Raw genomic sequence first — 22787 nt, 5'->3', positions numbered from 1 at the left:
TTCTACTGCCAAGTTCTATGTGAACTTGACTCGATACCGTAATCACTGATGTAACATCACGTACCGTCTCAACTCGTGACTTTTCATTTCGTTTCCTCCTCCCCTTCTGTGCGCTTCACTTAGTGCGTCATTCCGTGTTTCTACGTAAAGGAAAATAAGTGAAATAGGGTCTGTGAAGCGACCTGTATATCAAAAACAACAATAAAAATGCAATGTTCTAAGAAACAATAAATTTATTACATATTACATGTATAAAAAACAGTTTAAAAAAATGAACAAAAGTGATTGAAAACACCACCTATGAGTAACAGTTTATATCTAACTGTGTTCACAACTAGACACGGTGGAGTGCTGCGATGTGAGCTGTGAGGTGCAGGTCTCAGTAGGGGCCCGAGCCGCCGCCGCCGCCGCCGCCGCCGCCACCGGCGCTTGGAGCACCGTATTCTGGGCTGGGGCCAGACGGCGATGGAGGTCCGTACGCGCCGCCCGGTCCGCCTCCCTCCTGAGTCTGCAACAGGCACCAAGCACTTGCGGTCATTCATTCTGTCCTCTGCCTAGGCACTTGCTCTTACTGGGACGTTGTAACTCATTTCACAGGTGTTTCTGAGGCATCCTAAGTCATTGGGGTAGAGCGGCTCATCATATGAGAGTGTGTCGTGCAGATGACTGCAGGGTACTGTCGCCTTTTGCATCGTATCGTATCCGGATCTGCAGGAAGGTCTGCAGCGGATAGGCACTTGGAGCAGGGAGTGGCATCTGACCCTTAACATAGACAAATATAATGTATTGCGAATACATAGAAAGAAGGATCCTTTGTTGTATGATTATATGATAGCGGAACAAATACTAGCAGCAGTTACTTCTGTAAAATATCTGGGAGTATGCGTACGGAACGATTTGAAGTGAAATAATCATATAAAATTAATTGTTGGAAAAGAGTGTGCCAGGTTGAGATTCATTGGGAGAGTCCTTAGAAAATGTAGTCCATCAACAAAGGAAGTGGCTTACAAGACACTTAACTCGTCCGGCCTATACTTGAGTATTGCTCATCAGTGTGGGATCTGTACCAGGTCGGGTTGACAGAGGAGATAGAGAAGATCCAAAGAAGAGCAGCGCGTTTCGTCACAGGGTTATTTGGTAAGCGTGATAGCGTTACGGAGTTGTTTAACAAACTCAAGTGGCAGACTCTTCAAGAGAGGCGCTCGGTGTAGCTTGTAGCTTGCTGTCCAGGTTTCGAGAGGGTGTGTTTCCGGATGAGGTATCGAATATATTGCTTCCTCCTACTTATACCTCCCGAGGAGATCACGAATGTAAAATCAGAGAGATTCGAGCGCTCACGGAGGCTTTCCGGTAGTCGTTCTTCCCGCGAACCATACGCGAGTGGAACAGGAAAGGGAGGTAATGACAGTGGCACGTAAAGTGCCCCCCGCCACACACCGTTGGGTGGCTTGAGGAGTATAAATGTAGATGTAGATGGTCGTGGGAATGAAAGGAAAGGAAAGGAAAGATGCGTTTGTGTGGTAGTAGGTTACTTTCTCTTGCCGAAGAGTGACATTGACCATCGTCTATCCATGAGCTGCATACGCTGTCACCCAGTAGACATTGCTGAGAGGTTTTAGATCTAATCCAGGTTAGTGGCGCACCGTCTAAGGATCAGAAACTGTATGCCACCACCGCATACCGATGATGAGAATTACTTACGCCACCAGGTTCGAAGTCGACTGCTTCCGGATCGAACTCTTATATGTACAACTGTAGGGGCCTCTACAGGCCGTAACTAAGCGAAGGAAACTGTGTTCCTCAAATAATGTCAGAATGGACAGCAGAGTAAATAAATAAAGCTTCTTTTACAGTGTACTGCTCTACAGAGGTGAAAAATGGACCACTGGCGCATCGGGGACAGTGATACGATAGGAAAATACTACACTAGGGGCACGAACTGAGAACAAGGCGAGAAAACTAGCCTCGGTACGTGGGAGAGGTCGCTGGAAAAGATGATATAGTGGAAAGACTGGTGCAGCGATGAAACAGTGGAGGAAGATCCAGGGAAAACTACATCGAACTTCCTCTGCAGTTGTACTAGTCGCAGACTGAAACAGTGGAAAAGGAATATTGAAAACCAGTTCAGTGGTCGACTTTGACAATAAAGTATATTTAGATATGTTTTTCCTGTCTCCCTTTCATTTTTCGTCATTTCTCCTTATTTACCATTTCCATCAATTATTACAATATTAGATTAGCTTCTTCAAAGAGAGAACGTTTTAATACAAAAGACACGATTACGCGAACTATGACCTGTACGCGAAACTAATTTTGTCTGTTGTCGATGTCCAGTAACTGATTACAGCAGTACTGTTTTAATAAAAATAAGTAAGGGTTATAGATGTGACGAATGAACAACCGGTTTTGATTCTTTCCGGGCGTTAAGAAGAAACTTCGAATATTCTTATTTTCCATTTTAACATTATTTTTCACAGATTTTCTCTTTTTCTTTAACTTTATTCCCATTTTTTTTTGGGATGCGAACATAATAAATGCTTGCTTGTTGCAGATTCTGCATAATTTTTTTTGCTGTACCTGATGTCCCTTCCGTACACTATAACACTGTTAACCGTAAAACTAAATGTCTTCTGCTTGCGAAAGTTAAGGAATTTTGTGTTGTTTTGTGTTTTAATTGTCTATTCTGAGGTAGAGATGAGAAACACAAGAGTAAGGAAAACAGCATTCCGCTATACATATGCTGGTCAATATATCACACCATCAGTATTGGTTTTCGTTATCCTCGTATCCTCAAATGTTCTCGCACAACCACCTTGAGTTTCAGTATTAGTGGACCTCAATGTTATTACACCTGGGGGTGAGTGCTCTTCAGTCGGCATATCTTGAGTTCTATTCACAAGGACACGCTGAAACAATTGATAGTACGTGCATAGCTGTCTCCAAATCGTTCATAGTGCGATGCGCTTTCCTGAGTCACTACTATACTTGTTTACTGCAACATCACGGCGTGTATTCGATGGCGGCCAGAGGTGGCTAAGTGCATCGTGGCCGGCTAGTGACTACGTTCTTTACTTTTTGCGGGTGGCATAATTTTGGTCTTGTTGTTGTTGTGGTCTTCAGCCCAGAGACTGGTTTGATGCAGCTCTCCATGCTACTCTATCCTGTGCAAGATTCTTCATCTCCCAGTACCTACGGCAACCTACATCCTTCTTAACCTGTTTAGTGTATTCATCTCTTCGTCTCCCTCTGCAATTTTTACCCTCCGCGCTGTCCTCCAATACTAAATTGGTGATCCCTTGATGCCTCAGAATATGCCCTACCAACCGATCCATTCTTCTAGTCAAGTTGTGCCACAAATTTCTCTTCTCTTCAATTCTATTCAATACCTCCTCGTTAGTTATGTGATCTACCCATCTAATCTTCAGCGTTCTTCTGTAGCACCACATTTCGAAAGCTTCTATTCTCTTCTTGTGTAAACTATTTATCGTCCATGTTTCAGTTCCATACATGGCTACACTCCATACAAATACTTTCAGAAACGACTTCCTGACACTTAAATCTACATTCGATGTTAACAAATTTCTCTTCTTCAGAAATGCTTTCCTTGCCATTGCCAGTCTACATTTTATATCCTCTCTACTTCGACCATCATCAGTTATTTTGTTCCCCAAATAGCAATACTCATTTACTACTTTAAGCGCCTCATTTCCTAATCTAATTCCCTCAGCATCACTCGATTTAATACGACTACATTCCATAATCCTCGTTTTGCTTTTGTTGATGTTCATCTTATACCCTCCTTCCAAGAGACTGTCCATTCCGTTCAGCTGCTCTTCCAGGTCCTTTGCTGTCTTTGATACAATTACAATTTCATTAGCGAACCTCAAAGTTTTTATTTCTTCTCCATGAATTTTAATACCTACTCTTAATTTTTCTTTTGTTTCCTTTACTGCTTGCTTAATATACAAATTGAATAACATCGGGGAGAGGCTACAACCCTGTCTCACTCCCTTCCCAACCACTGTTTCCCTTTCATGTCTCTCGACTCTTATAACTGCCATTGAAGTAGCCTTTCGCTCTCTGTATTTTACCCCTGCCACCTTCAGAATTTGAAAGAGAGTATTCCAGTCAACATTGTCAAAAGCTTTATCTAAGTCTACAAATGCTAGAAACGTTGGTTTGCCTTTCCTTAATCTATTTTCTAAGATAAGTCGTAGGGTCAGTATTGCGTCACGTGTTCCAACAATTCTACGGAATCTAAACTGATCTTCCCAGAGATCGGCTTCTACCAGTTTTTCCATTCGTCTGTAAAGAATTCTTGTTAGTATTTTGCAGCAGAGGATTATTAAACTGATAGTTCGGTAATTTTCACATCTGTCAACACCTGCTTTCTTTGGTATTGGAATTATTATATTCTTCTTGAAGTCTGAGGGTATTTCGCCTGTCTCATACATCTTGCTCACTAGATGGTAGAATGACGGAATATTCAAACTATGCTCTTTGCTACTTTCACTAGCGCGTGCCGTCATCTGGTTGGGTTAAATACAATCTGTCATGAGTAAAAGAAGTCATAAAACTAAGCATATTATATCCTCCTTTCAAGACCATGTCCTTTCTGTTCAGCTACTCTTTCAAGTCCTTTACTGTCTCTGACAGAATTACAATGTCATCGGCGAACCTCAAAGTTTTTATTTCTTCTCCATGGATTTTAAGTCCTACTCCAAATTTTTCTTTTGTTTCCTTTACTGCTTGCTCAAGTGCCGTACCTTAGGCCAGATCGACAGATTTTGATCTGAGGAGCCTGTCTCTCCAGTCGAGCTCGAAATCTAGCGCTGTGCGCTTTAGTTTATAGCAGTAGACCAACTTTTTAAAATATCGGTTTAATGTAAATGCGCACTTACTTGTGTTTTGTAGCGAATGAAGTAGACTTCCGGCTTGGAAGGCTGTGTGGGCGCGGGCGTGGGGATGGTGATCTCGGGCGGCTCCTCGGGCTTCTTGACGAGCACGTAGATGAGCGTCTTCTGCTCGGGGGGCGGCGCGATGGGCGGCAGGTCCGGCACCGTGGGCGGCGGCGGCGCGGGCGCCTTGATGAACACGATCTTGTAGTGCTTCTGTGGGGGCGGCGGCGGAGGCTGCGGCTTCCTGGGCGCCGCGTACGTGGGCTCTGGGGGCGGCACGTGCACGTACACGTGCTTGTGGATGACCGGCGCCTGCGCGGGCGCGCCGTACTGCGTGTCGACGGCAGGAGGCGGCGCGTAGCCGTTGGGGAGTGGCGGGCTGTAGCCGCCGCCGCCGCCGCCGCCGCCGAAGCCTCCGCCGCCTCCGCTGTAGCCGTTGCCGCCGCCGCCGCCCCCGCTGTAGCCGTTGCCGCCCCCGCCGCCCCCGCTGTAGCCGTTACCGCCACCGCCTCTGCTGTAGCCGCCTCCGCCGTTACCGCTGTATGGCCCCGCAGGTGCAGTGCGTACCGCCACTGCCAACCAGCACATCGTCTACAACAAGAGGGGCACGGGTTTTGTGAGCTGTGATCGCTGTCCCCTTTTAATCGTCTGGACATTCCAATGTTCCAGAAATAGTGAAGCTTACTTGAGGATGGTCGAAGTAGAGAGGATATTAAATGTAGACTGGTAATGGCAAGGAATGCGTTTCTGAAGAAAAGAAATTTGTTAACATCGAATATAGATTTAAGTGTCAGGAAGTAGTTTCTGAAAGTATTTGTATGGAGTGTAACCATGTATGGAAGTGAAACATGGACGATAAATTGTTTGCACAAGAAGAGAATAGAAGCTTTCGAATTGTGGTGATACAGTAGAATGACGAAGATTAAATGGGTAGATCACATAAATAATGAGGAGGTATTGAATAGGATTGCGGAGAAGAGACGTTTGTGGCACAAATTGGCTAGAAGAAGGGATCGGTTGGTAGGGCATATTCTGAGGTATCAAGGGATCACCAATTTAGTATTGGAGGGCAGCGTGGAGGGTAAAAATCGTAGAGGGAGACCAAGAGATGAATACACTAAACAGATACAGAAGGATGTAGGTTGCCGTAGGTACTGGGAGATGAAGAAGCTTGCACAGGATAGAGTAGCATGGAGAGCTGCATCAAACCAGTCTCAGGACTGAAGACCACAACAACAACTTGACGACGTACACCAACCGACGGCCTTTTATACAGCTTTATTTATGCCAAGTACATTTCGCGCGTTCAGCCATCTTCAGTTAACATTAATAGTCCATAAGCGTCAGCAATACCCCGGGTTATATAGTGCACTTACCGCTTTCCGGAACTTCAGGGTATAGAGTTTATATTTATTACAAGGTTTTCGCGTAATTGTAGCATTGCTACAAAAGGATATTTTGTGCTTTTTAAAAGTTTTTTTCCATTATTATACTTTTAGTCGTATTAATTTGGCATTTTTTTCTTTTTGTTGCATTCAAACAGTGTCCTCTCCATAATTCTCTTGTTTTTCTATTTCAAATTTTTAAGTTTCAGTTCTCCATTCTCCACTGTATATAAAATATCGTTGTCATGTGGATCACATCATGCTAGATAATGAAGCTACCATAATTAAGGCAAACATATGTTATGCACATATAGGATCATAATACTGTTAGGTGTAACTACAACTCTTGACATTTTTAACGCATATATGCGATACATTTCAGTGTGATGATATAAACATAACCATCCACATCAAACATTTTCTAATATGCCAGCTCTGGTGATAAATATTTAAAAATGTATTTTCTTAAGTATATAATTATCTTGTACGAATGAGACATGCCTGCCGGCCAGAGTGGCCGAGCGGTTCTAGGCGCTACAGTCTGGAACCGAGCGACCGCTACGATCGCAGGTTCGAATCCTGCCTCGGGCATGGATGTGTGTGATGTCCTTAGGTTAGTTAGGTTTACGTAGTTCTAAGTTCTAGGGGACTGATGACCTCAGAAGTTAAGTCCCATAGTGCTCAGCGCCATTTGAACCATTTGAGAAATGCCTACAATTCTACCATGAAAATATTCTGCCTAAAACAATGAATGCATATCTATTAATCGTTTAAGATACATAACGTTTCATGTAATTCTTGTTAAATTTGGTTCTTGCGACAGTATACGTAGTCAAACTAACTGTTCCAGTTACACAAAATGAATCAATTTCAGAGTATTGCCCCAATTTGAAAAATTTCTGTGGACGCCCATGCGAATCGTGTTTATGTCTTCGTCAGCACAACGTTTTTATCCACTGCATTTTCAGTGCTGCAGCTGCCTTTTGCGCAGTATGTTGTACCTTCTTTTTTACTTTCTATAGATAGCACAACCACCAAAATGATTCGCTCTCATCTACCCCATCAGCTCCTGTGCTGGAGAAACGACTGCACGCCAGCGTATTAACACCAGTTCCTCTAATTTTACCGTCATAATCATTATAGAGGGAATTTAAGGAGATGGGACCTGGATAAACTGAAAGAACCCGAGGTTGTACAGAGTTTCAGGGAGAGCATAAGGGAACAATCGACAGGAATGGGGGAAAGAAATACAGTAGAAGAAGAATGGGTAGCTTTGAGGGATGAAGTAGTGAAGGCAGCAGAGGATCAAGTAGGTAAAAAGACGAGGGCTAGTAGAAATCCTTGGGTAACAGAAGAAATATTGAATTTAATTGATGAAAGGAGAAAATATAAAAATGCAGTAAATGAAGCAGACAAAAATGAATACAAACATCTCAAAAATGAGATCGACAGGAAGTGCAAAATGGCTAAGCACGGATGGCTAGAGGACAAATGTAAGGATGTAGAGGCTTATCTCCCTAGGTGTAAGATAGATACTGCCTACAGGAAAATTAAAGAGACCTTTGGAGATAAGATAACCACTTGTATGAACATCAAGAGCTCAGATGGAAACCCAGTTCTAAGCAAAGAAGGGAAAAGCAGAAAGGTTGAAGGAGTATATAGAGGGTCTATACAGGGGCGATGTTCTTGAGGACAATATTATGGAAATGGAAGAGGATGTAGATGAAGATGAAATGGGAGATACGATACTGTGTGAAGAGTTTGACAGAGCACTGAAAGACCTGAGACGAGACAATGCCCCCGGAGTAGACAACATTCCATTGGAACTACTGACGGCCTTGGGAGAGCCAGTCCTGACAAAACTCTACCATCTGGTGAGCAAGATGTATGTGACAGGCGGAATACCCTCAGACTTCAAGAAGAATATATTAATTCCAATCCCAAAGAAAGCAGGTGTTTACAGATGTGAAAATTAGCGAACAATCAGTTTAATAAGCCACAGCTGCAAGATACTAACACGAATTCTTTACAGACGAATGGAAAAACTGGTAGAAGCCGACCTCGGGGAAGATCAGTTTGGATTCCGTAGAAATAGTGGAACACGTGAGACAATACTGACTTTACGACTTATTTTAGAAGAAAGATTAAGAAAAGGCAAACCTACGTTTCTAGCATTTGTAGACTTAGAGAAAGCTTTTGACAATGTTGACTGGAATACTCTCTTTCAAATTCTGAAGGTGGCAGGGGTAAAATACAGGGAGCAAAAGGCTATTTACAATTTGTACAGAAACGAGATGGCAGTTATAAGAGTCGAGGGACATGAAAGGGAAGCAGTGGTTGGGAAGGGAGTAAGACAGGGTTGTAGCCTCTCCCCGATGTTATTCAATCTGTATATTGAGCAAGCAGTAAAGGAAGCAAAAGAAAAATTCGGAGTAGGTATTAAAATCCATGGAGAAGAAATAAAAACTTTGAGGTTCGTCGATGACATTGTAATTCTCTCAGAGACAGAAACGCTTTTTTAATAGCAACATTCATTGGATTTTATTACTAAACGATGTGTCGCATACTTAGGATACGGGAGGTCTGGACTAAAAATTTAAGCCCGGACGTTCATGTATAGGTTTTCTGTTACTTTAAGAGAATGCAATTGTTGGATTCTGCCAACAGGACACGGCCTATTTCCTTCCGCATCCTTTTCCAACTGACTATGTACAGTTATCCGTCATTTACAATATCCCTAAACCAACATCTAGAGGACTACTTTGCAGCTCAAATTTAAGTGCTTGGCAGAGGATTCATCGAACCAGACTATTTCCCTACCGTTCCAATCTCGAACAGCACGTGAAAAACGAAGACCTAAATCTCTGTACATCTACATCTACATCCATACTCCGCAAGCAACCTGACGGTGTGTGGCGGAGGGTACCCTGAGTACCTCTATCGGTTCTCCCTTCTATTCCAGTCTCGTATTGTACGTGGAAAGAAGGATTGTCGGTATGCTTCTGTGTGGGCTCTAATCTCTCTGATTTTATCCTCATGGTCTCTTCGCGAGGTATACGTATGAGGGAGCAATATACTGCTTGACTCTTCGGTGAAGGTATGTTCTCGAAACTTTAACAAAAGCCCGTACCGAGCTACTGAGCGTCTCTCCTGCAGAGTCTTCCACTGGAGTTTATCTATCATCTCCATAACGCTTTCGCGATTACTAAATGATCCTGTAACGAAGCGCGCTGCTCTCCGTTGGATCTTCTCTATCTCTTCTATCAACCTTATCTAGTGCGGATCCCACACTGCTGAGCAGTATTCAAGAAGTGTTCGAACAAGCGTACTGTAACCTACTTCCTTTGTTGTCGGATTGCATTTCCTTAGGATTCTTCCAATGAATCTCAGTCTGGCATCTGCTTTACCGACGATCAACTTTATATGATCATTCCATTTTAAATCACTCCTAATGCGTACTCTCAGATAATTTATGGAATTAACTGCTTCCAGTCGCTGACCTGCTATTTTGTAGCTAAATGATAAGGGACCTATCTTTCTATGTATTCGCATCACATTACACTTGTCTACATTGAGATTCAATTGCCATTCCGTGCACCATGCGTCAATTCGCTGCAGATCCTCCTGTATTTCAGTACAATTTTCCATTGTTGCAACCTCTCGATACACCACAGCATCATCTGCAAAAAGCCTCAGTGAACTTCCGATGTCATCCACCAGGTCATTTATGTATATTGTGAATAGCAACGGTCCTATGACACTCCCCTGAGGCACACCTGAAATCACTCTTACTTCGGAAGACTTCTCTCCATTGAGAATGACATGCTGCGTTCTGTTATCTAGGAACTCCTCAATCCAATCACACAATTGATCTGATAGTCCGTATGCTCTTACTTTGTACATTAAACGACTGTGGGGAACTGTGTCAAACGCCTTGCGGAAGTCAAGAAACACGGCATCTACCTGTGAACCCGTGTCTAAGGCCCTCTGAGTCTCGTGGACGAATAGCGCGAGCTGGGTTTCACACGACCGTCTTTTTCGAAACCCATGCTGATTCCTACAGAGTAGATTTCTAGTCTCCAGAAAAGACATTATACTCGAACATAATACGTGTTCCAAAATTCTACAACTGGTCGACGTTAGAGATATAGGTCTATAGTTCTGCACATCTGTTCGACGTCCCTTCTTGAAAACGGGGATGACCTGTGCCCTTTTCCAATCCTTTGGAACGCTTCGCTCTTCTAGAGACCTACGGTACACCGCTGCAAGAAGGGGGGCAAGTTACGATCTCTGGTTTCTCTTATTTTGTTACAATGGTCTTTTCTCCCTATATAAGCGGGAGTCAACAAAATATTGTCGCATTCGGAGGAGAACGTTGGAGATTGAAATTTCGTGAAAAGGTCTCGCCGAATCAAGAGATGTCGTTGTTTCTATAACTGCCACCCCAATTCGTGTATCAAATCCGTGATAATACAAAATTAGTTGCGTCCTTTTGAACGTTTTCGATGTCCTGTGTCAATTCTATCTTATAAGGATCCCGCGCCGCGCAACAATACTCTTGCAGAGGACGGACAAGTGTAGTGCACGTAGCCTCTTCAGAAGATTTGTTGAAACTTCTAAGTGTTTCTACAATAAAACGCAGTCTTTGATTCGCCTTCCCCATAACATTTTCTATGTGATAATTCCAATTTAAGTTGTTCGTAATTGTAATTCCTAGATTTTTTCATTTTTGAATTCTTCCATTATTTCTTGGTAAACAATTCCATATTATTCAACCGTAGGTATTTAGTTGAGTCGTATGATTTATCGTGTAACCGATGTATAACCGATTCCTTTTAATACTCTCGTAGAGGACCTCACACTTTTTGTTGTTTCGTCAACTGCGACTTTTCACATCATACAAATATCGTGTCTAAATCATTCTGAAATTGGTTTTGATCTTCTGTTGACTTTACTAAACGGTAAACGACAGCGTCATCTGCTAACAGTCTAAAAAGTCTGCTCAAGTTGTCTTCTAAATCATTTGTATAGATTAGGAACAGCAGAGGGCTATAATACGTACTTGGGTAATGCCAGATTTCGCTTTTGTTTCACTCGATTACTTCCCATAAGTTACTACGAACTGTGATCTTTCTTAAAGGCCTTATGGGGCTTCCCTCAACGTTTGTTTGAAAAAGTAAATCAATAAAAAACAAATTTCAACAGGATGAAACTGCGAGGTATTCATGACCTGACGTTGATACTGTGTGTTGTTTATTGTATTCTGGTGGCTCCTGGTCATATACTAGGTGGGAGGATCAAGTTGTGCAATTGGAGAGAATGTTATAGGAAAGATGTTGGATGTGGGAAAGAATTATTGGAGGGGACTGAGGTGCTGGTATTCGATCCAGTTGGACATACGGTCTCGACGTCGATGGTAAGTTCAATTTTGATTCAATGTTATCATAGAAATTTGAGCACGTTTTTGGGACCCACTTGTGATCAAAAGTCGTAATGAATTAGGTAGCTTTCCTCTGGATATTATGATAATTCAGCATAGTAAGGATTAATGAACTGTAAACACTACTGAGTAATCGTGGGGCATGCGTTTTGTTAAGAGAACTCGGTCGTGGATAAACTACAATTTATCAGTATTCTTTCAAATAATGTCATTCTGAGAACAGGTTTTCTAACAGATTTGGCGATCGTTGCACGTTAAATTGCTGCTTATAGATACCCCAGATATTGGAAAGTTGTTCGATAGCTGGTAATATAGGAAAACCATAACGGACAGTAATTCCCTATTTCTTCACCTTGTATTGCATTTCTGAAAGCAGGTCTCATGAAACTGAAAACGGTAAGCCTTGCCGAAGAGCGTGCTGAGCAGAAACTCTAGGCAAGCACCTGAAGTTATGTGAGAAATTATGAAAAATCTAAATTAGAATGGCCTGGAGACGATTTGAACTTAGTCTCCTAACTTATACGAGCCCAGAGTTTAACCGTGATGTCACCTAACTTAGTGGTGGTAGAGTACTGTCAGTAGATGCTGCAAAAGAATCCAGTGTTCATCTTCCTGGTTGCATAAAGCTACCGTGTATGTAAGCCGATTTTTTCGATGGACGTTAGTAACAGAGATCGTCCATAAAACAAGGGGAAGAGTGCAAATGTTGCGGGGAGAAAAAGTAAGAAAGAATGTCGCACACTTTAGTGCCTCTGAACTACTACACTGTGATAAGAGTCAAGTGGAAGGCGTTAATTAAGTTGTGGACTGTGGCATGTAGTGGGAGAAAGTGGTTGCTAATGGTAGCGTTGCCCTGTTTCCCGCGCAAACAATGCGCCATGACGAAGCGCGCCGCTTTCTTTGCGCTTGAGCCTTCCGGCCTTCGTGCGCTGCCACGGTCACGAAGTCTTAACGACATCGGGAGTGGGAAACAAGGTCAGATCATCGCGCTGTCAGCATTCCCAAGCAGCGAAACATCTCTCCTCTGACGGTGCAATTCTTGTAGTCATTTTCCCTTAGTGACAGCTCGTACTAATGTTCTACAGGGAAGGGTCCTTCTTAGATTTCATTTGAATTAGATCTCCCATGGAAGTCATACAAATTCCAACGTCTTTTAGAATTGTCTGAGAAGAAAGATACAGAAATTAAATCTGTTAAACTATTAGGAATTTATTACGAATTTGAACTTAGCTGATAACAACATGTCAATGCTACCTTAAGTGGAAACTTTGGAACGTGGCAAGTGTGACGAACGTTTGACTCCTCAAAACTCTACTTTTCGGATTGTCTGCTCGTATGATATTTTCTTCAGGGGACTAGAGTTTTACGAGCGCAAAGAATTCGAGTGCGAGTTGTAAGTCTTCGCCTAAGGATCAGCGTCTTTTTAACAAGTTCAGAGTGCTAACGGAACCTGTTGTGGTGATATTGAAAATTTTGAAAATAATTTAAACAGAATTGTCAGAAAGCAAATTAACAGTGTATAAGATTTCTCTGATATGCATAATACTGGTATTAGTTCTTAAGATAATTGCTGCAATCATGGTCTTTTATTGTTATATATCAATGACAAGGCGTATTTCACTTTGAAATCACGACTTGCGATTAAAGCATGTTGATGTTTGAACTCAACAACTATTTCTGTATGGTCTAAAGGATCCTTAAACGCGCTTCATGATCGGCGAGGAGATTCTAGCTATATGTTTAATATTTCCAATGTTCTAGGCTGCGATGCCAGATGCAGAGCGATCTACATGCCCATGCGAGCTTAAATGTTTCTAGCTGAGAGCCGCCCGTTTAGTCTTGCTAGTTAGCGCAAAGTGTGTGAAATATTGCCCAACAAACTGCAATGGAAGACAGTGTAGTTAATATATTACGCGTTATGGAAATATTTACGCCTAAAATTCTGAGAACACAAGGCCATTCTAGAAACATACTTCATCGTTACACTTAAATTTCACATTAGTAGACAAAAAATTAGTGAAGTTTAAGCTCATGCGTAGATGTAACGGTAGCTGTTATTTCCGTGCCTTTTTCCCAAACGGGGCAGGGAATGGGAGGTAGAGGGCAATAAAAACAGCACAAGGTAATGTGCGGAGTGTAGCTGCAGATGTATATGTTCAAAACAACAAGGTTAGTCAAATGTTCAAATGTGTGTGAAATCTTATGGGACTTAACTGCTAAGGTCATCAGTCCCTAAGCTTACACACTACTTAGCCTAAATTATCCTAAGGACAAACGCACACATCCATGCCCGAGGGAGGACTCGAACCTCCGCCGGAAGCAGCCGCACAGTCCATGACTGCAGCGCCTGAGACCGCTCGGCTAATCTCGCGCGGCGGTGCAACAAATAAGGAGATGTCATCATGCTAGAAGGCGCATGGGCTCCAGCATTGCTCTCCCACACAAGATGCTTTATCCCATCGCTCGTGCGCTGACTATAACATCATGTTCAAACTCACTTTGCGATTGTAGCAGCAGTAACCGCACTAACAACTACGCCAGACACTTGTTGCAGTGGCCGAGCGGTTCTAGGCGCTTCAGTCTGGAACCGCGCGACCGCTACGGTCGCAGGTTCGAATCCTACCTCGTGAATGGATGTATGTGATGTCCTTAGGTTCGTTAGGTTTAAGTTGTTCCAAGTTCTAGGGGCTGATGACCTCAGATGTTAAGTCCCATAGTGCTCAGAGCCATTTGAACCAGACACTTGTTGTCTTATATAGACGTTGCCGTCCCTAGCGCCGTATTCTGCCTGTTTTCATATCTCTGTATTTGAATACGTATGCCTGTATCAGTTTCCAAGATGGTTTAGTGTATTTGATGTTTACAGAAATTGCTTGTTCACAAATGCTTTTGTTGCTATTGCAAGACTGTATTCTGCAGTCTACTTGGGACCACATCGCCGGCCGCTGTGACCGAACGGTCGCAGGTTCGAATCCCGCCTTGGGCATGGATGTGTCTGGTGTCCTTAAGTTAGTTAGGTTTAAGTAGGTCTAAGTTCTCGGGGACTGATGACCTCAGATGTTAAGTCCCATAGTGCTCAGAGCCATTTGATTCTTGGGGCCACATCAGTTATTTTGTTGCCCGAACAGCAAAAGTCGTCTAGTACTTTTAGTGACTCATTTCAGAAAACCCAGGAGTGGTACAATCGACGTCGAGGCGCTTGCTTGGACAAATAAGAGAACTGTAACTGATAGTGTCTTTGTTGATGAAACTGCCTCACTATTCATCTGAAGCGTTTGAGAGAAACCACAAAAAATCCTGTTGTCCTCTGGTATGAGTGTAGTGCCTTAACCAGTACAACGATATAGATTGATAAGTAAAGGATCACAACTATTCGTTCGATGAAATACGTTTCTATATTGAAGCACTTCCAGATTGGAGAAATCTGTGGGGAGGGCAAGCGGCACAAAGAGGTACCACTCGAAACATTTCTGCTTGAGTTTCCGACCGAATTTCTTATCTCGATGCTAAGCTATGGCGTTACGCAGCTAGTATAGCGCAAGACTAAAGTTTTCATGTCACGCCAGGTATTTACTGCTTCAGCATGATGAATCAACATCGGCGTCATAACACGCATTTCTGGCCGCAGGAAGACGTGCAGGAAGTAATCTAGGACGGATAAGGTATTGCTACAAGACTCATCGTCGCCGCCAACCAGTTCATTGCGTGACCAATGCTATGTTCCGCTGCTCGGCTGCATATTACTCGTTTCCTGAGCTTTCCCTCGCAACTGTAAACACAGCCACGGACGTTTCGTTCCGAAGAGACAGGTGCAATTTTATATTTTTACTAGTTAATGAGTTCGGTATTTCCCTGCTTGCGAAATAATTGCCTTTCTTCTACCTTTTTCCGTCTCGGCGTGTACTCTGCTACATTACAGTTTAATCCGTGTAGATACTGTTCGCTACCTCTGATACTGATTTTCTGTGCAGAAAGGGGGACGTACTGAGCGTTAGTTATTTTTTTCACTAGAATTTATAGCAACAGTTGCCAAAAAATGAGTTAGCATCGAAAGCGAGATTACTACTGAGAGCTCACGTTATGTTATGTGTGTTGTGCAGTATGTAACTCAGTTTGGCTGGAATGAATCTTCATGGCAAACTAAACTAATACTGTGAGCTGGATTGGAATTCGGAGTTTTTACAGCCAGTGCTCTTGGCAAAAGATGCCGAGCTTTCCAAGACTAGTCTAAATCTACTAATCTCTGGTTACTACTATTCTATTGTTACATTTGTGGGTAGAACTTAGTGCTCTTTGTAATTCTGAATCTGGTTTTCTCGCGTCGTGACGCATCAGCTCACAGGGAGTGGCTTGGATTTACGTCGCACCGTACTCGATTGTCCGTTTCGTATTTACTCTGTAGCTTCGAGAAGGAGAATATCTCCATTACATGATTCGATGGAGAGCAGCCAAATTCCACACTAAATAAGGTGCCTGGAATTTTATCCCCAGTCAGTCCTACAAGTGTTTTCATACAATTAACCTGACGTTCAGTTCAGTCTAAGTATTGTGTTTGTGAACAGTATTAAGCTGCACCTTAGTTGGGATTCCACATTTGAAGTCTAGATCCTTATGTAACTGGGAATTGAGTGAGGCAGTGCATTCCTTAAGAATGGGTAGCTATTTGGGAGGGTTAGGCTACAAATAGCTGTCTGGTCATCCTGATTTAGGTTTCTTGTTCTTGCTGTAAACCACTTCACGCTAATACCACGACGGCTCCTTCAACAAGACCCTTGTCGGTTTCGTCACTGAACCCCTCCCTTCCCTGATCAGCACAAAAAATCTCGTTGTTTCCTAACTTAGCTAATGTTACGTCTCTAATAACTTCGATATCGACAGGTCATTAAGATCAAACATTCTTTACTCTCTTTCACTGGTTGAGTAAGCTTAATCGTAGTAGGAGGAAGACGAGGATATATTTTTGCCAATAGCATAGTGTGTTGTAAATTATCGCGCCGTTCAAATAAACCTACCAGCCAATGTCCACCTTACACTTCAATTCGAATTATGTGGTGTTTATCATTTCATATATCTTCTAAATGTAAATTTAAATGCCGTGTAGAATTGTTGGCTGGGATATCACAGGGGATGGGTTGAGCCACTTATCGGCAAGGTTGTTCTTCCTCAGCGCACATTGGTCGCTTTCATTACGAATATGTGAGAGTTGTGAGAGCCTCCAGCAAGCGGATTATCAACGTTTCCGCTCACATTAACAAGCAAATATATTCTAATCTAGATTACGACTGCAAAGCTTTACAAACAAGTAGGACAAATCGAAGCTCTATATTACAGTAGTTTATACGTCTCAAAAAAATTAATTAATTAAATGAGACAGAAGTATGGAGGAACGCAGAATGAGGAAGATAATAACCTAAATGTGCAGTCCAAGTAACGCAGCCCACTTACGAGTGACAGTGCATCATTTGTCCGTAAGTCAGTGAGAAGTATAAAGTGACTTTTTAGCTTCATCGGATAGTGGATTCCCAGAGACTTACCTAAATTTGTAACAAAACCTGTTCCTTTTATTCAAATTAAGAGCATGGTGCAGTTTTGTCAGTACTGAGAGTGAGAACATCTGATACTTTTACTACGGCACAGTCGTCGAGTGGGGCAGTAGGACGGAAAAAGCCTGAAATTCGAGAGCTGTTCTGGAGTTGATGGGCCGTATTACTGCATGAATGAATAAATGTAGATGTTACGACGGTGACTCCAAGAAATTTATAATGACTGTAATTCTACATTAAGCTGGCTTTACGAGTCTCTAAGCCACTGAAAAAGATAATGGAATACACTTCGTAGAAGAATCCGTAAGGTTTTTGCGTACAAAAAGCTTTCAATTCACGTTTCAAAAGGGAAAGAAATCAGGGTGAAGGAATGTTAAATGTTTCACAGGTCTGTGAATATAATTTGGGTACGTTTTGTTAGCGACAAACAGCCTTAAGTTGCAAGATATAACTAGTTTACATTTTCCATTCCTAAAGGGGTGGTTCAATTTCTGACCCATTGTAGGATCGGAGTCCTTTCAGCCAAATAACAGGCGAGCTGGTAGCGAAACAGGGGGAGCCACAATTGGGGCATAAAAGAGGGTGAGGGCTATTTACAGAGAAAGGAAACCTCCAGAAAACCTTGGTCGCAATCGGGGGTGGGGGTTGCTATAACTATTTAATTGCGAGTAAATATGTCCAATGCGAACAATTCGAAAGTCTAGTAAATGTATAAGTGTAAGAGCATATTTTATGCGTTTTCAGATGAAAGGCGACGACTTACTCGAAATATGTAGTATACCTGAGTCGCTAACGAAAGCAGGCGACGCTAACGACGGCGACTGCTACACAATTCGTAACCTTTTACAATATTATGAAATTTAGTCCTGCGAGTACTGGGTATGTGTTTATATTTGGAACAATAAACATCTAAAATACTCCAGAATGCATTTTTACTGTACAGCGGATTGTGCACTGATTTGAGAGCTAGTCTATTACTTTCTTGTCAGTTTGTTCCTGGGAGCAGGTACTTCACCTACATTATTTCTTCTTCTTCCTTCTGGAATCATACCCTCCTTCCGTTGTGGCGTTTTAAATAACCGTGTTGTGTTTCTGAGGTGGAGCTGTCGAACTAGCCACGAATTTACGCAAGTGAGTGTGGAAAACCACCGGTAGGCTGGCTGAACTTCCAGACCACAGGTGGTTTATTTGACGCTGGGACTATCCTGTGTTGCAAAAGTTGCACTATTCGAACAGTTCGTTTCAGCTGCCTATCGTTCTTTTGTAATTATGTTACGTACTCTAACACTCCGGTAAGAGCAGAAATTTGCTTCTGCAGCCGTTTTCAGTTGGCCACTGCACACAACTGCCGATATCATAACAATAGTCCTTCCAGTGGAGCATATGTAATACGTAGATACGCCGTATCTAGTCACATAAATACACCTTGTGTATCATTTTCTTTGAAGCACTTTTCTTATTTTTGACATAATATTTTTCGTTGATGAATCGAAAGGAACCGTTATGATAGATTATTAAGGTGTTGACTATGTAATCCTTTTGTAGTTTGTGAAAATCAATAGAGGTGGAGGTCTACCCGCACGGACAGCTGTGCGCGTCAAAGCGCTGCTTCCGCGGGAGGGAGGTACCTCAACACCAGATCGAATCCGGCCGGTAGGTCAACGACGAGGGTCGGTGTGTCGCCCAACTCGAATGTGGTTTTTATGTGGTTTCTCACGCCCACTAGGTGAGTACTAGTCAGCGACTGATGGGGTCCCGCTCACGGTGGACAGTCTCCGATTCAAAAGGTAAAATACTTTCAAATACTTTGGTAGTCTCTGCAGTGATCAGAACCACTGTGAAACTGAAATAAATGCAAGAATTGTTGGAGGCAACAGAGCATACTTTAGCCTTCAGGATGTGCTGAAGAAAAGATCTCTGTCAAGAAGTTTTAAGATCAGGCTGTACCAAAATATAATTATGCCATTGGTTATGTACGGTTGTGAAAGCCTCACCTTTAGTAGAACAGACGAAGAGAAACTACTTGTTTTCGAATGAAAAACCTCATGAGATAGAGTCACAAACGGGGGAATGGAGAATTCGGAAAAACCAAGAATTAATAGAGCTTTAAGCACAGCCTGTCGTTATAAAAATAATAAGAAGAAGATGGTTGACCTGGGCTGGACATGCAGCAAGGATGAATGAAGGGAGAGTACCCCATGATGTATTTCTGGGAGCTGTAGCTGGAAGCAGATGCCGAGGACGACGGCGGACAAGATGGAAGGACAATATTGACAAGGACACCGAGGACATGGGACTAGGAGCGGGCGGGTGTTGGCAGGAGGCTCGCAATCGGGAACGATGGGGGAGGAGTGTGGAGCAGGCATATTGTCACTAAGGCCCAAGCCACGGATATGTAAGTAAGTAGAAGACTTTCGCTTACTTTCACATGAGTAACACTACATCCACACACTTGGGGTACACATTTTCCGTCCAGTGAGGGTAACGGGGTGGCGACAGGAGGGGCACGTGGACACACCTAAAAATTATCCACGCCAAATCCTTTAATAGCCATGTCGACTCGGCGCAGATGCGGGGAAAGGCACAGGAAGAATAACACAGGTAAAAAGCGGACTGGTTTTTTACGCAAAACAATTATTCATCTGTTTCTGAATATTGTCTTATTCAAATGACTGGAGTGGTAAGACCCATGAGCATAGGGGGCTACGTAAATGAAATATTTCGCTCTTGAACAGGTTTACCTTGAGATCATGCGGTCGTTTTTCTCCCACACCACTCCTAAAATTGAACAGAAAACAGCTGGAAATGCTAATGATGGTTCAAATGGCTCTGAGCACTATGGGACTTAACATCTGAGGTCATCAGTCCCCTAGAACTTAGAACTACTTAAACCTAACTAACCTAAGGACATCACACACATCCATGCCCGAGGCAGGATTCGGACCTGCGACCGTAGCAGCAACGCGGTTCTGGGCTGAAGTGCCTAGAACCACTCGGCCATGGCGGCCGGCAATGTTAATGATACTCCAAGTACATGGTAAACACAGATGTAGATATACCTGCAGATAATGTGTCAGAAGGGTAAACGTGCAGTTTCGATGTCTGTAGCGAAAGCCTGCGGCGTGTAGATTGTTTGTCCCTGGTAGCATATTCTTTCCGAATGCTTAGTGCCATCACACGACGGTCGGTTAGCCATTAACCGTGACACAGGTGTTCACTCCATGAGATACTAGGGAGAAGTTTGACATTCAATCCACTGGTGTCAGTAGATCTTTGATGGTGTCATAGGAACTCACACTACATCTGCGTCAACTTCACCATCCATACTGTGCAAACCACGGTGGAATGATGGCAGAGGGTACATCCAATTGTAACACGTATTAGAGTTTCTTCCTGTGCCATTGGCGCATTGGGTGTCCGAAGAATGTTGAAATGCCTCTGTGTGAGCTGTTATTACTCTATCCATTCTTCGCAGTCCCTGCGGTTCAAATGGTTCAAATGGCTCTGAGCACCATGGGACTTAACATCTGAGGTCATCAGTCCCCTAGAACTTAGGACTATTTAAACCTAACTAACCTAAGGACATCACACACATCCATGCCCGAGGCAGGATTCGAACCTGCGACCGTAGCGGTCGCGCGGTTCCGGACTGTAGCGCCTAGAACCGCTCGGCCACAGTGGCCGGCCGTCCCTGAGGGAGCGATACGTAGGGGGCTCTAGGATATTCCGAAACTCCTTACTTAATATTGGTTCTTGGAAATTAGGTTTTGCGTTTGGCAAATACAGTTCTTCGGCATTTCCCTTACCCTCTCCCAAGAGTCGAACATACATTTTACCGCTCCTGCTGCCCTTCTATTTACTCAAAAAAATGTTCAAATGTGTGTGAGTTCTTATGGGACCAACTTGCAGAGGTCATCGGTTCCTAGACTTACACACTACGTAAACTAACCTATGTTAAGAACAACGCACAGACCCATGTCCGAGGAAGGACTCAAACCTCCGACGGGAGGGGCCGCGCAATCAGTGACATGGCGCCTCTAACCGTGCGGCCACTCCACGCAGCTCTATTTATTCGTTCAAAACCCCAGTCAGTTGTATTTTGTATGGGTACTACACACTTGTGCAGTACATGAATCGCTGCGGAGATATTAGAGAACCAACCCATCGTTGTTGTGGTTTTCAATCGCTAGACTTGTTTGATGGGACTCTACACGCTGATCTATCTGCCCAAGTCTCCTCATCTCTGTATAGCTACTGCAGCCTACAGGCACTGGATCTTGCTTACTTTAGTGATGGCTTTCTAATCCCAAAAAAAACCTGTACATATCACTTCTCGTTCTCTCATTTGCCATAAAACTATTCTCTGGCTCAAGCAACACTGCGATTTAACAATTTAGAAGGAATTGATTGACAAATACAGACTCAGAGATCTGTTTAAATGATGGAAAGCAAGTGTTGTTATTAATACAATGACAAACTCCCAAGAGTATTCTTAATGTTTTAGAAGATAAAATGTTATCTAAGAAATGCTAGATATTTTTGCTAGGTACTGAACCTGCCGCTTCGTAGCTTCCAAGGCCAGCTGAATGATTCTAGGAAGCTACAGCAAGCGGGCAGACGAGAGCTGTGGAGATGTGCTTACCAGGGCTAGGAGGTGCGCGCGGGCCATGGTGAGGGCGGAGCCGTGCTACGTGCTACTGCGCTGCCTCCTTTCGCCAGGCGCTTATATACCGCCGGCTCTGTGAGAGCCCGGCCCTTTCTACTGATGCGCCCCGCGGAATAACAATGTGTCCGGAACGACATTAACAGTCGGCGCGCTCAGACAACAGCACAGAGGCCCTAATTCGCATCGGCACGATCGTAATCAGGCCTGTGTTACGGCATAGATGTACTACCCCACAACACGTCGCCGGGGGACACTCCGGAACGTACCTCTTCCTCCTTACGGATGTGTTCGTTCGGAAACGAATAGTGTGGCGTGGCTTCTACTACAACGTCTCTGTGAATGCCGTCTCTGTGGCTGAACCATTTTTCAGATACTACTGTTTCGAGAGGTATTACATTTAGAAGAGACCTTTGAGTTAATGTGTGGTTGCTTTTTCCACGAGAAAATGCTAAACTGCTGCTCGCAGGCACCTGAATGTCTTCAAGTTCGTACTTGCGGCTCTGAAATAAAATTGAAAACAGAACTAAAATTACAGATATTTAAGCTCTTTCAATTTCAACAGAATACCAGTAAGCCCCGATCCTTTAAAGAATTTAACTCCAACGGCTTCAAACGCCTTTTTACTTTACGAACGAGTTAATGTGTTAACAATTGATCTCGAGAAAAGTTTAGAAAATGTTGAAATTATTCTTAGTGTGTTGGAAGGCACTAAGCGCTCTCATTATGAAACAATCGATGAATCTAGTCTGGTGATTTGCTCTCCATTTCAGCAAAATATAGTTCTTCGCGCATCTCAATGTTTATATTAATTAATTTATTTATTTAACTTGATCAGATTAGGGCCATCAGGCCCTC

General features: G+C 43.1%; 1 protein-coding gene across 1 annotated transcript; it reads right to left on the bottom strand.

Moving 5' to 3' along the window:
* Positions 1-215: 215 nt before the first annotated feature.
* On the bottom strand, positions 216-21967 carry LOC126298544 (uncharacterized). Its single transcript, XM_049989904.1, has 3 exons — positions 21909-21967; positions 4902-5489; positions 216-508 (listed from the first exon to the last, which is right to left on the bottom strand). Exons 1-3 carry the CDS (start codon positions 21933-21935, stop codon positions 380-382), a joined length of 744 nt encoding a protein of 247 aa, XP_049845861.1. The 5' UTR covers positions 21936-21967; the 3' UTR covers positions 216-379.
* Positions 21968-22787: the final 820 nt, after the last annotated feature.

The sequence above is a fragment of the Schistocerca gregaria genome, chromosome X, assembly GCF_023897955.1.
Source record: "Schistocerca gregaria isolate iqSchGreg1 chromosome X, iqSchGreg1.2, whole genome shotgun sequence".
NCBI classification, from domain to species: Eukaryota; Metazoa; Arthropoda; class Insecta; order Orthoptera; family Acrididae; genus Schistocerca; species Schistocerca gregaria.
The sequence above is the reverse complement of the archived record's forward strand: the minus strand, read 5'-3'. Positions and strand labels throughout refer to the sequence as shown.